The sequence below is a fragment of the Artemia franciscana genome, chromosome 3, assembly GCF_032884065.1.
Source record: "Artemia franciscana chromosome 3, ASM3288406v1, whole genome shotgun sequence".
NCBI lineage: Eukaryota > Metazoa > Arthropoda > Branchiopoda > Anostraca > Artemiidae > Artemia > Artemia franciscana.
This window is the reverse complement of record NC_088865.1, coordinates 46,937,628-46,952,142: the sequence shown is the minus strand read 5'-3', so window position 1 is coordinate 46,952,142 and position 14,515 is coordinate 46,937,628. Positions and strand designations below refer to the sequence as shown.

The 14,515-nt window shown below is 35.9% G+C and overlaps 1 protein-coding gene across 1 annotated transcript in view; it reads right to left on the bottom strand.

The window, feature by feature from the left end:
- LOC136025338 (uncharacterized) overlaps window positions 1-14,515 on the bottom strand; it is a gene marked incomplete in the record, with an annotated part of 37,526 nt that overhangs the window by 2,090 nt on the left and 20,921 nt on the right. The window contains 1 exon segment of the mRNA XM_065701261.1: window positions 8,725-8,965. Coding sequence (XP_065557333.1) covers window positions 8,725-8,965 — 241 coding nt within the window.

Below are 14,515 nucleotides of genomic sequence, written 5' to 3'. Positions count from 1 at the left end.
TTGATGGATGAAACTTAGATTTTGCCACTATGTCTTAGAGTGCTGACCCTTTCAAAAGTTGAAACTTCGCCTGTGATTTTACTTTTCTTTAAAGTACAATTTTCCAATTTTATCAAACAGTTCATGGTAACGAACTGTAGTAAGGAGCGACCCGGCTCAATAGTAAACAAAACTCTAAAAAACGGAACTTTGATGCTAAAAGATATATCAAAAGAATTGGATTTTTATGCTGATTTTAAATATATAAGTTTCATCAAATTTAGTCTTTGTCATCAAAAATTACGAGCTTCAGAAAATTTGCCTTATTTTGGAAAATAGGGGAAAACACCCCCTAAAAGTCATAGGGTCTTAAGGAAAATCATTTCCTTAAGGAAATTTCCAGAAGACAGATCACGGGTGCGTGTTTATTGGTTTGTTTGTTTGTTGTTTTTTCCAGGAATCATCGTATCGACCAAGTGGTCCTAGAGTGTTGCAAGAGAGCTCATTCTAACGGAAATGAAAAGCTCTAGTGCCCTCTATAAATGACCAAAAAATTGGAGGGTACCTAGGCCCCCTCCCACGCTCATTTTTTCCCAAAGTCAACAGATCAAAATTTTAAGATAGCCATTTTGTTCCGCATAGTCAAAAACCAGAATAAGTATGTCTTTGGGGATGACTTACTCCCCCAAAGTCCCTGGGGGGGGGCTGCAAGTTACAAACTTTGACCAATGTTTACATACAAAAATAGTTATTGGGAAGTGTACCGAATTTTTCAGGGGTATTTTTTGGTTTGGGTGGGGGGTTGAGGGGAGGGGTTATGTGGGAGGATCTTTCCTTGGAGGAATATTTCATGGGGGAAGAGAAATTCAATGAAAAGGGCGCAGGATTTTCTAGCATTACTATTAAAAAAAACAATGAAAATATAAACCTGAAAAAGTTTTTTTCAGTTGAAAGTAAGGAGTAGCAATAAAACTTAAAACGAACAGAGATTATTACCCATATGATGGGTTCTAAAAATACTTTAGCATAAAGAGCGAGGTATTTAGGAGGAGATAGATATTTCGCTCTTTATGCTAAAGTATTTTTCGTAATTTCAACTATTTATTCTACGGCCTTTCTGATTCAGGTGTCATTCTTAAAGAATTGGGACAAAACTTAAGATTTAGTGTGAAGAGCGAAGTATTAACGAAGGGACAAACCCCCTCGTATATACAATCAAAAATATAAGAATATAAAAGTTTGTTACGTATATTTTTTACTAATAAAAACGTTCGTTAAAAATTAAAAGTTCTAGTTGCCTTTTTAAGTAACCGTAAAATTAGAGAGCAACTAGGCCTCCTTCGCCACCCCTTATTTCTCAAAATCGTCTGATCAAAACTAAGAGAAAGCCACTTAGCCAAAAAATAATTAATATGCAAATTTCATTTTAATAATCTATGTAAGAGAGCCAAAATCAAATATGCATTAATTCAAAAACGTTCAGGTATTAAATAAAAAAAACTAGTTTTTTAAACTGAAAGTAAGGAGCGACATTAAAACTTAAAACGAACAGAAATTACTCCGTATATGAAATGGGTTGTCCCCTCCGCAATCCCTCGCTCTTTACGCAAAATTTTGACTCTTTGCCACAATTCTACTTTTTAAAACAATTAAAAACTTTGGCGTAAAGAGCGAGGGATTGCGGAGGACAACCCATTTCATATACGGAGTAATATCTGTTCGTTTTAAATTTTAATGTTGCTCCGTACTTTCAGTTTAAAAAACTAGTTTTTTTATTTAATTGTTTTTAAGAGTTTTTTTCTTAGAGTGCTTACGTGTGAGGGGTTAGGGGTTTTGACATCTTTCCATATTTATTTTTGTTTTTAACTGGATCTTGTTTTTAGAGTAATGAAGCTCAGATACTGCCGCTTCATCGTAGGGTGCTGAACGGTCTGGAGTCACGGTGACATAACTTAATGAGATGGGGATATACATTAAATAGGGTTTTGCCCATGAACTAAGTAGTATGCTATCAACGAATTTGAGCAGATAGATATAAGGTGTATCATCTTAATAAGCCCCTCAAAACACGAGTATTATTGATTACTGATATATTAAGTACACGTAGGCGTTACGTAATACTATACGGTGTTTTTTTCTTCTAGGTGTTTCTTAAAGGTTGTTACAGTAGTTAATTGTTTACTTAAGCAATTCAAACGCACGTGTTATTGTTTTTTCATTGACTTTTCTTTCTTTTGATTTATTATCCCCTAAGAGACATACTCAAAACTCTTTGGCTTTGTGTAAAACAGAGAGAGAGAGAGAGAGAGAGAGAGAGAGAGAGAGAGAGAGAGAGAGAGAGAGAGAGAGAGAGAGAGAGAGGGGGAGAGAGAGAGAAAGAGAGAGAGAGAGATAGACAAAAAGTACAAACAAACACACAAAGACATTGGCAGAAACAGGTAAACAGACGATCCGACACGTGGGTAGATGGAGAGACAAAACTATGCAAAAACACGTAGAGTCAAACACGCAAACACAAAAAGACACAGAAACAGGCAAACTGACGGTCAAATACATAGGTAAAGTGATATAAAGAGAGAGCAACGAAATCACACACACAAACACATAGTGCTAGATACACAAATACAGACATAAAAACAGGAAAACCGACTGTCAGATAATAGATACAGAGAGATAGATAGACAGAAACACACACAAACACACAAAGGCGGACACAAAATCACACATAGACTGACCCAAAAACAGGCAAACAGACTGTCACACACGCAGGTACACAGAGAGTGAAAGAAAAAAACAAACTCAAAACCGACGGAACTAGGTAAGAACGCTCAAAGACAGACATAGAATTAGAAAAACAGACGGTCAAACACACACAGAAAAAGAGAGACAAAAACAGACACAAACAAACTGAATCAGACACGAAAACACACAAAGACAGCTACAGAGACAGGCAAACAGACGATCATACACTCAGATCAAGAGAGAGAGAAAGAGACAAAACATACACAAAACCAAAGAGTCAGACACAGAAACAGACAAAGGTAGACGCAGAGGCAGTCAAAACTGACTGATGGTAAGACGCACACACAGAGAGAGAGAGAGAGAGAGAGAGAGAGAGAGAGAGAGAGAGAGAGAGAGAGAGAGAGAGAGAGAGAGAGAGAGAGAAACACACAAAACACATATAGAGATACACAGAGACAGGCAAACGGACGGTCGGACAACCAGGTAAAGAGAGAGAGAGAAAGAGAGAGAAACAAGAAAAAATACAATCACAAAGAGCTACAAACACAAACATTTAGACTCAGAGATAGAAAGACAGACACGGAAAGAGGCAAACGGACGGTCTGACATAGATGTACAGAGAGAAAAAGTGACAAGAACACACACAAACACACAGAGTCAAATATACAAGCACAAAAAGACCTACACAGAAATATACAATCAGGCATAGTTATAGAGAGACAAAGAGGCAAAATACACACAAACAAACAGAGTCAGATACAAAACACACAAATACAGGTATAGAAATAAGTATACAGGTGGTCAGACACAGAGAGAGAAAGAGAGATAGAGAGGGAGAGAGAGAGAGACAGAGAGTAAGAGAGAGAGAGACAAAGAGGGAAAGTGAGAGAGAAGAGAACATAAACAAACACTCAGTCAAGACAAGATTCAGACACGCAAACGTACAAAGGCAGACAAAGATAGTCAGAAAACAGATAGTCAGACAAACAGGCACAGAGAAAGACAGAAAGACAAAAACACACAAACAAACAGAGTCAGACACACAAAGACAGACACAGAGAAAAGTAAAACAACAGTGGTACCCACAGAAAGAGAGAAAGAGAGAAAAAACACAGATACACAGAGTCAGACAAACAAACACACAAATACGGACACAGAAACAAGCAAACAGAATATCAGACCCACAGGTACAAAGAGAGAGAGAGAGAGAGAGAGAGAGAGAGAGAGAGAGAGAAAGAGAGACGAACACACTCGCAAACACACATAGTCAGACACACAACACACAAAGACCGACACAGAAAAAGGCAAACAGACGGTCAGACACACATATACAGAGAGAGAAAGAGACAAGAGGACACATAAACAGAAAAAAGCAGAGTAAGACATCCAAAGACAGATACAGAGACTAAACAGGTGGTCAGAGACACAGAGAGGGAGAGACAAAGAGAGAAAGAGAGAGAGGGAGAGAGAGAGAGATACAGAGAGAGAGACTGACACTGACAAATATGCAGAGTCAGACAACCAAACGCACAAAGACAGACACAGAAACAGGGAAACAGAAGGTCAGACACACGGGTACAGAGAGAGAGAGAGAGAGAGAGAGAAAGAGACAGAGAGAGACAAAGGCACGCACAAACACACAGTCAGACCCACAAAAGACCGAAACGGAGATGAGCAAACAGACGGCCAGGCACACTGATACAGACAGAGAAAGAGACCAAATTACACACAAACATACAGGAAAAGACACACACAAACACATAAGCAGAGGCAGATACATCCTAACAGACGGTTGGATACACACAGAGAGAGAGAAAACATATACACAATCGCAAAAGGACATATTGAGAAACACACAAACGAACGAAGTAAGACACACAAGCACAAAGACAGCCACAGAGACATGCTAACAGAGAGTCAGTCATGCATACACACAGAGAGAAAAAAACGCACAAACACACAGAGTAAGACAAACAAACACGCAAACCTAGACACAGAAACATACAATACGGAAGGTCAGACACACAGGTGCAAAGAGAGAGGGAAGATAGAGAGAAAAAGAAACATACACAAAAACACAGTGAGTCAGACACACAAACGCGCAGACAGACACAGAGACAGGCAAAAAGACGTTCAGACAGACAGGTACAGAGAGAGAAAGAGACAAAAGCAAACACAGACAAACAGGTCATACACACAAGCATATAATAAACAGACAAAGAAACACACAAAGAGATGGTCCGACACACAGGTAGTGACAGAGTAGAGAGAGCGGCAAAATCATATACGCAAACACACAAATACAGATACATTAACATGTAAATGGACGGTCAGACACATCGATACAGAGAAGAAGAGAGAAAAACACACAAACACATGGAGGTGGACGCACCAAAACACAAGGACAGACTGAGAAACAGACTAACAGACATTAAGACACCCAGGTAGAGAGAGAGAGAGCAAGAAAAGAGCACAAAGAAACACACAAATACAGACACAGAAACGACAAACAGGTGGTCAGACATACAGGTATAGAGAGAGTATTTGAAAAAAAAACACAAACAAACAGAGTTGGAGACACAAAGACATACTTAGGAAGTGTCAAAAAGATGGCCAGACATGAACACAGAGAGAGACCGAGAGAAAGAGAGAAAAACAGGGAGAGAGAGAGAAAGAAAGAGAGGGAGAGATAGAAAAACACACACAAACATAAAGAGTCAGAGAGACAAACATACAAAGGTACGACGCAGAGACAGGCAAGTAGACGGTCAGGCACGAGGGTACAGAGAGAGACAGAGACAAAAATACACACAAACCAACATATCGAGACAGACAAACACACAGAGTTAGAAACAGAAACAGTCAATCAGATGGTAAGACACATAAATAAAAAACAGAGAAAAAGAGACATAGAGAGAGAGAAGAAAATCCACAGAGCCAGAAACACAAACGCACACAGAAAGACAGTCAGTACAGAGAGAGAGAGAGAGAGAGAGAGAGAGAGAGAGAGAGAGAGAGAGAGAGAGAGAGAGAGAGAGAGAGAGAGAGAGAAACAAACTCAAAAACAAAGTTATAAACACAAACACATCAAGACAGACACATCAACAGACAAACAAACGGTCAGAAACATTAAAACTTAAAGCGAACAGAAACTATTCCGTATATGAAAGGGGCTTTTCCTCCTTAACGCCCCACTCTTTACACTAAACTTGACTCTTTCTCTTAACTCTACTTTTTAAACAGTAAAAATTTACCGTAAAGAGCGGGGCGTTGAGGAGGAAAAGTCCTTTTCATATACGGATTAATTTCTGTTCGTTTTAAGTTTTAATGTCGCTCCTTACTTTCAGTTATAAAGAAACTTGTTTTTCTTATTTAACTTTTGAACGTTTTGAATTAATGCATGTTTTGAATTTGGCTCTCCGCGCAATAATTAAAATGAAATTTGCATATTATTTTATTTTTTTTGGCTAAATGGCTTTCTCATAGTTTTAATCGGAAGATTTTGAGGAAAAAGGGTGGGGACGAAGCCAAGTTGCTCTTCAATGTTTTGATTACTTCAAAAGGCAGCTAGAGTTTTAATTTTTTACGATTGTTTTGATTAGTAAAAAATATACAAAACTTACGAATGAACCTACGTAACGAACTTCTATATTCGTTTGTTTTTACAACGTATATGAGGGGATTCACCCCCCTCGTCAATATCCCGCTCTTTACGCTAAAGCTTAAACTTTGTCCCAACTCCTCAAGAATGACCCTTTAATCACAAAAGCCATAGAATAAATAGTTAAAATTGCTAAAAATACTTTAGTGTAACGAACGAGGTATTACGAGGAGTTGAACCCCTCTTATGCGTTATAATTTCTGTTCGTTTTAAGTTTTCTGCTCCATACTTTCAGTTGAAAAAAAATTTCCATATTTATTTTTTTTAAGTAATGCTAGAAAATTCTGCACCCCGATCATTGAAATTATCTTTCCCCATGAAAAATTCCTCCATGGAAAGATCCTTCTACGTAGCTCCCCCTCAACTTCTACCCCCTCCACCTCTAAGCCATTAAAAATCCCCCTGAAAACGTCTGTACAGTTCCCAATAATTATTACTATATGTAAATACTGGTCAAAGTTAACTTGCAGCCCCTTCCAAGGGGACTGCGGAGGAGTAAGTCGACTCCAAAGACACAGTTATTAGGGTTTTCGATTATGGTTACTAAAATGGCTATTTCAAAATTTGATTTGGTGAAATTGGGGGGAAAATGAGTGTGGGAGGAGGCCCAGGTGCCCTCCATTTTTTGCATTAGCAGGTCCATTAGCAGTTTCTCATTAGCAGGTCCATTGTAATGTCAATGATATAATTGAGATGACAAGTAGAAATTTTATTGAAATTCTTATTTTGAAAGGGGTCATAAAATATCTTTGGCTGTTGATTCATTGTTCTTAGAAGATTTTGGGGAACTCTTTATGGTGTTTTGAGATTTTTCCCCTTGAGATATCAAAATATAAGGGTCAAAATGACCGGAAAGGGCGATTTTTGGTATCCCAATATTTGGCTAAATGTTAATGATTCCAAAACAAAGCTACCCTGAACTATGCAATTGAAACAATATATTTTTTTTCATCGTGCACCTTCTTTTATATTGAGCATATTTGGCCCAAGGGTATATTGATAATAGTTTAGTGTTTATCATTAAATACTGAATTCGGTGCATTCTGTGGTCCCAAGCCATCTTTGAAGAAGCTTTATTGAGAGTGAAGCAACAAGAATAGCAGATGTCAACCTTTAACAACCAGCAGTGCAGAAATAAGTTGCAAGAAACTTGATAAAATTGGATATTTCTTACATGACCCAATTTCCCGGCAATGTAGTATTTTGTGCTCCATTTTTAGAAAATACTCTCCTTAAGGCTTTAGGTTCAGGAGAAAAGATTTTGCAAACTGTAGAGGTTTTTCTTCCTTTCATTCTGGTAGTGAGTGATGGACTTCAGTGTCCAGTGCCAGATCTATTTTTAAAGATTGAATTTCTTTAGTCCAGGGACTAATTTGTTTAAATTTAAAACCTATGAAAGGTTTAACTGTTTCAACCCCCATTAGAATTGAAAACTCTATTGCCTCCCTGCCCAGAATTTAAGGCTACCTTGGCCCAATGAATTATCGTCTTGAACTTGCAACTAATGAGACCAGCAACCTCAAACATTTTCTTCTTTCCCCCCTATGATCAATTGTAATGAACATTAGTTCATTTTCATAATTTAGGGCTTTTTCTGGAACTTGTGTGAATTTTTCCGGAATTATAATTTTTCCTTATAAAGGAAAAGGACCATCTGAATATGTTGGTTATGAGGAAATATCATACTTAAGGAGGGGACTGGTGCCATGTGACAACTTTCGATCATTACAAAAGTAACTAGAATTTTTTGTTTTTTACATGAATCCATGTTCTAAATTTCGGAGATCCTGCTCTTGCCAGTCAAAACAGATTTGAAAAAACTATATATATAAGGTATAACTGTTCCCAACTAAGTCAGCGTAATATATTCGCCACAATTCTATCCTATTTTTCCAAGTCTAAGAGATTCAGTAACTCTACATTTGCATAAAAGACCGAATGTGCGTCTATGTTAACTCCATAGTATTTTACACCTTTAATTAAGTGTCGTAGCTACTCCAAAAACTAGACAGTTTCTATATTGAAGAGCCAATTTTCACTTTTTCTTCAAGAAGCATGCTTGTAAAATATGAAAGTTTCTGCATTTAAATAAGAGTTTCTGCTATAAAAGGCTTTCATGGCCTTACATAAAAATTGGTAACAAAATAAACAAAAGCTAGGTATAAAAAAAATAAGTCTTCCTACTATGCTTTGGATAAAATATCAGTTTTGTCTTTGTTCCCATTCCTTGATTGACTTGCCTGGAACAAAGAAATTTTGAGTTCAAAATGGAAGAATCAAACCTAAGAAGTAATAAAGAACAAAGCTGAAATGCACTAAAAATATCAAAAAGTACTGCTTACCCAAGAACTCAATTTCAACATTGTCAGCATGAAAAGCTAATGAAAACATTTTTGTTTCGCACGCACTTGAGCACGAATTCTTTAAAGTCTGCTGTATTGTAAGCTTAGACAGCTCTGAATGAGATAAACGAGCCTCAGCATTTATTGTTTTTGTTCGTGACTTCTCAAGAAATGAAAGGCTCCCGTCTTTCCTTCGTAAATTAATCACATCAATCGTTGAATCAGGAAATATTCCCTTGAGCTAGAATTAAGATCAAAGGTGAGATATTGCATAAAATTTCATATCATTACAAAAAAACTTGACTCAATTTGTTCTTTGACTTTTTTCATTTATTCTTTTGGTTTTAAAAGTCAGAAAAATATAGAATCATTAAATGGAATAAAACTAATAACAATAAAAACAAATACAAGAAGAAGTTAAACACTATATGAAGAAATGGGGAGTATTGGCCCTTATATAAGATCAAATGACGTTAAAAGTATAAATATGGTGTAAATAAAAATATTTTAGGGTGTAAAAGTACTATCTGTTAGTGTTCGTAAAAGTTCTATTTTCCTTTTTACTTTCAAAATACCTTAGGTTTAAGTTCTGTTTTGAAATTGAGCATATGTCTTATTTTTTCAGGCACTTTGAAAATACAAATCACATTCTCAAGTTATAGCAAAAAGAGTGAAAAAATGGGGAAAGATAATGTTTTTGTGCTAAAGATTAAGAATCGTTCTGAACTGAAACTCAATCAGGGAGTAAACATCTGCTTATAATTTTTTTTTTTTTAGTTTTGCTTTTTCTCAAATGGAATAAATATTTTAAATATGAATTTTTAATCATATTAATTAGAAAAACATTTCCCACAGAAGAAGTTTCTCAAGAATAGTAAAAAGCTACAATGAACAAAAGTTATCGAAATAGCAAAATAGTTTTACATGCATAAAACTACCTTAAATCATCATAAATAAATGAATAAAAATATGGTGAAAAGAAATTTTATTAGATATACAAGTCAAATTCATAACTAGCACAAACTAATAGGAGTTGGGTGACTCTTCACATGGGCTCTAAGGACCAGAACATAATTTTTCCTTTACTGTAATTAATCCTTAATTCGATTAGTGTGTTTCTATTTCTCAGAATACTTAAAAGTTACATCGTAACCGAGATTACTGAAAAATAAATGCTGAAGTAGAAGGAGGGAGAAAATAGTCCCATATTCGTGAAAAACATAGGGAAAAATTAAAAAACAAAACAAAAAAGGCTTATATTAAAACAAAAGAAAGTATGATGAAAACCTTTAAGGGCAAGTACCTTAGGACGAAACTATATAAAGGTTCCTTAAAGGTTACATAAAGGTTTTCCTATGCTTTAGGAGAAGATTTTGAATTTAAATTTAATAACAGCCAGTCTCTTGTGGCATTTTTTAGGGACTTAGCGATTGGTTTCGTTTCATTCTTTTCTAATATTTTTCTTTCTTTCATTGATCCTTATACTTTTTCCCTATTTTGGGGCTTTGGGGTGAGATCACAATCCCCCTAACTTTGTCACTCCTTCGGCCCCTTTTTCTCACTCTATTTCAGGGGCTTTTTAGAAGGTTGGAGGAAATCACTGTCTCCACGAACTTTTTCACAACTAAGATACCCTTTCCCCCTAAAACTCAGGCTCATCTCATTATTGTATAATATTTATCGTTCTTTTATTGTCAATTATACTTAATCCATATTTGTAATTTTTTTCCATTCGAATTGACTTGTTTTATATAGTTTTGTCCTAAGGTACTTCCTCTTAAAGGTTTTCACCATACTTTCTTTTGTTTTAATATGAACCTTTTTTATCTTTTTTTATTTTTTTATCATGGATTGGCATTTTTGGGGCTCATATCCCTGAGTTTTCCATATGGGACTGTTTTCTCCTTCCCTCTACTTCAGCATGGCTTTCTAAGGAGCTTTGGGAGGAAACCGTCATCTCCCTTAAACACACCTAAAGCCCCTTCTCCTAACTGTATATCATCGGTTTTTTGTTTCTTTGATTATTCAGTTGTTTTTTTTTTTTGTTTTACATTTTTGTAAAGGCCTACATCTTTAACTTTTCTACCTTTGCTTTTTCAGCTTTACCTACTCTCCTACACAAAGTAATATTTGTCAAAAGACTTTATTTCATTAATATTAAGCAAGTTTAAGCCTTATTTCTTACATTTTAGCACACTTCCTTAAGATTCCTTACTTTAGCCTTTCAGCTTTGCCAACACTCCTAAGCCAAGATATATTAGTCAAAAGACTATTTTATTAACTTAAACTCCTTAAACAAAGAAGCTTTAAACTTGTTTGAAGTTAATAATATAAAGTTTTTGACTAATATAGCTTAATATAAGAGTTTTGGTAAAGCTAAGAAACTAAAGTTAGAAGTCTTAAATATGTACACAAAATATCTAACTCATATCTAACCACGGATAACCCACGTGTACGTAGTAGGTTTTGGTTCATGTCAACACCACATTCACCGCTCCCTGAATGTTTAACTAATACCCTTAGTATTAAAAATAGTTTTAGACACAGTAGCGGAGGTAAAAGTAGGAGTATTAGGAAAAGTATTTGTGATGGCAGCAGCAGTAATAACATTAAGCTGTATTCGCATTAATATTTTCCCCATTTGGTCTTTTTAACATCCCATCCTCATACCCTTAATGTTTCAACTCAAAACTTAATGCTGCTTCTGATATATTGCTCATATATCCTTAGTATAAACTTTATAACCACTATACATTTTGATTTAGCCCAATATCCTCCCAACAGTCGTTGAAAGTTCCACATTGAGACAAATAGACAAAATAATATTCGTTCTAACAGCAGTAGTAGTAGTACAACTGCTGCTAGTTGTAGTATGAAAACGGTGCATTGTTATTAATTTGACATACCCCTCAACATTTCCTGAAAATTCTTCCTTAACATTTTTCGCCTTAGTAGTTGTATTAGTAGTAGCACTTCAAGAGGTCACAGTAGTGTGTATATTGCATGTTTGTTGGTTTAACATCTTCCTCAACAAGAAACAAAAGATTCAACTAATTGTTCTAGCCTGTTTGTGGGCAAAAGTTTTGAAACCCTATAGCTTCGAGCATCCTCATAGCGTGTTGCAATTTAGTTCAATTTCCTCCTCATTTCCCCCTGACAATTTTACAGTTATTCCCTTAGTTTCAGTATCACAAGCATTATAAGTCGTAGTAGCATTTATAGTAGTATTAGTCATAATAGCCTCCTAGAAGTAATACCAGTAGCAGTTTTATTTTTAGCCATGGTAGCAGCTATTGTAGTAGTTACACCAGCTACTGTAGTAGTAGTAGTATTAGTAGTAGTGGTAGTAGTAGTGTTAGTAGTATTAGGTAACAGTAGATGTTATAATATACATATGGGGCCTTTTGGCTAGCCTAACCAAAGAAATGTTATGCCCTTTTGACTACCCAAATGTGTTTAGATTTATATCAGCGTCCTTCTAAAAATTTCCTGAAAGTTTCACCCTCCTACTCACAGCCTCAGTAGTATTAATTATAGCAATAGCAGTGATAGTATCAGAATTGATAGCAGTAGAGGTAGAGGTCACTAAAAGGGTGTTGTTTAGTTGGTTAAGCATCCCTCTCAATACATCCAAGAGATATCAGTTAATGTTCTAGATTTTTCCTGAAAAATTGTTCATACCTATTTGCGACAACCTGTATCCACACAGAGTGTTCCCATTTTGTTTAATATCCCTCCAAATATTTCCAGATAGAAACCAGAAACCTCAATTCCTTTTGCTTTAGTAATTGGAAAGTTTCCACTTAATACTCTAAGCCATTCCTAAGATTTGGTTTATATGCCCTTTTGACAGCCTACATGTACAAATTATATTCAAAACAAACTTGCACACAGTACGAGTTGAAACTTTCAAGTATTTGTTTTATTTTGATCTGTTTAAACTTCCCAAAATACTCCCCTAGCACCCATCGCCTTGCTAGTCTTAGCAACCATAGTATCGGTTTTGCCTTAGCACCCATCGCCTTACTAGTTTTAGTAGCTATAGTGTCAATAGCACTGGTAGTAGTATGCTCAGAGTTCCTCTTGATTAGTTCAGAATCAACCTCAAACATACTATAAAAAAAAAATTTTAAACATAAACCGTTTGTGATATATTTCCGGTACATTCTTCTGACCAAGTATAATCCCAGAGTTTGCTCTGCTTTAGTTCAATATTCCTTCATGCATCCCATGGAAGCTTCATTTCAATGCATACGACTTCATTAACCCCAATGATCGTAGTAGTAGCAGCAGCAATAGTAGAAATACATGAATAATATCTTTTTCTTTCGCATTCCCCACAACATGCGCTGAAAATTTCAACTTAATACCCATAAGAGAACCTAGAGTATTGCTTATACAATGATCTCAGTTAGTATAACATTTTCTTAACATTCCCTGAAACTATCATCTAAATACCCCTAGCTTTAAGTAATAGCAGCGGCACTACTAGTTGTAACAGTAGTGGTGATGCAATGTATTACGCAATCAAACAATTTGTTTTTGTTTAGTTCAGCTTCCCAATGAGTATTCCCTAATATTTCCACCTTATTACCCTCAATATTAGTTGTACTAGTAGTCACAGTACTATTAATAAGAATAATGGAAGTATCAGTTATAGCAGCAGTAGAGGGAATAGTAGTACAGCTAACAATAGTACCAGCAGCAGAATACACAAACCGGCGTTTGATCATTTAAACACACGCCTAATCAAGCCCAAAAAGTTTAAGGTTAATATTCTATGGAGTTGCCAAGATACTGCTGATATGAACATTTGAAAATATGTGCGTCCATAGTGTTTTTTAATACGATTCAGTTTTCCTCGACATTATATGAAATTTGCCTTAATACTCTCAACTCTTTTAGTAGTTACACTAGAATAGTAGTTAGAGTAATAGTTATAGTAGGACTAGCAATGGTACTAGAATTAGTAATGCCCAGCATATATTATCTTTCGTCAATTTGTCTTTCCAATAAACATCCCACGAATAAGCTATACTTCTTAGTGGAAGATCGTCAGCTCCTTTTTTTCAATGCACTTAATCTGACCAATCAGGCAAAAAGCCACTTTTTGATTCCCAAAAGATCTTGCTGTCATGACTGAAGGGCACTGCAAGGTCTTTAAGAAAATATTAAGCAAAGTGTCGAGACCCGTGGATTTGGTCACATCAAAGGTCCAGAGATTTTAAAGAACCTTAGGCTATACCATAGGTTAGATCAGAGAAATCAAGCACTTCTTTTACCGTCACGTTTTAGATTGGCCGAGGCCTTCACAAGAGCCTCGATCTTTGCGCGTAAATCTCGGACAATTCTCTAATAAATAATTACTAGAGAATGAAGTTAAGTTTCTGTATCTGACGATATAGCCTTTACCATGTCTGAGCATTAACTTTTTAAATCTTGGAAGTACGTTTCTCTTTGTATTGGACGAGTGACTTCCGAAAATTCACGACCGTTTTTCTTATAAGCTATTATAGAATCAAGTCTGTCCTTTGCGCTCCTTGAGAGAAGCCATCAGTAGTGTTCCTTTTTCTCTAATAGTTTTCTTGCAGTTTCCGGTGAACTAAGAATTGCCCTTGCTCGATAACTATATTAGTTCAATGGGATGTAACATGGGATACAGTCAATTATGGCTTGCTAGCAAAAGCTTTTTGGCCCTTCAAAGATTTACCAGATATGTTACTTGTACTTTTTAAGAAGAGGAATACGAAGATCTTACTGAAAAATGACGACTAACTGGTCATTTGTAAAA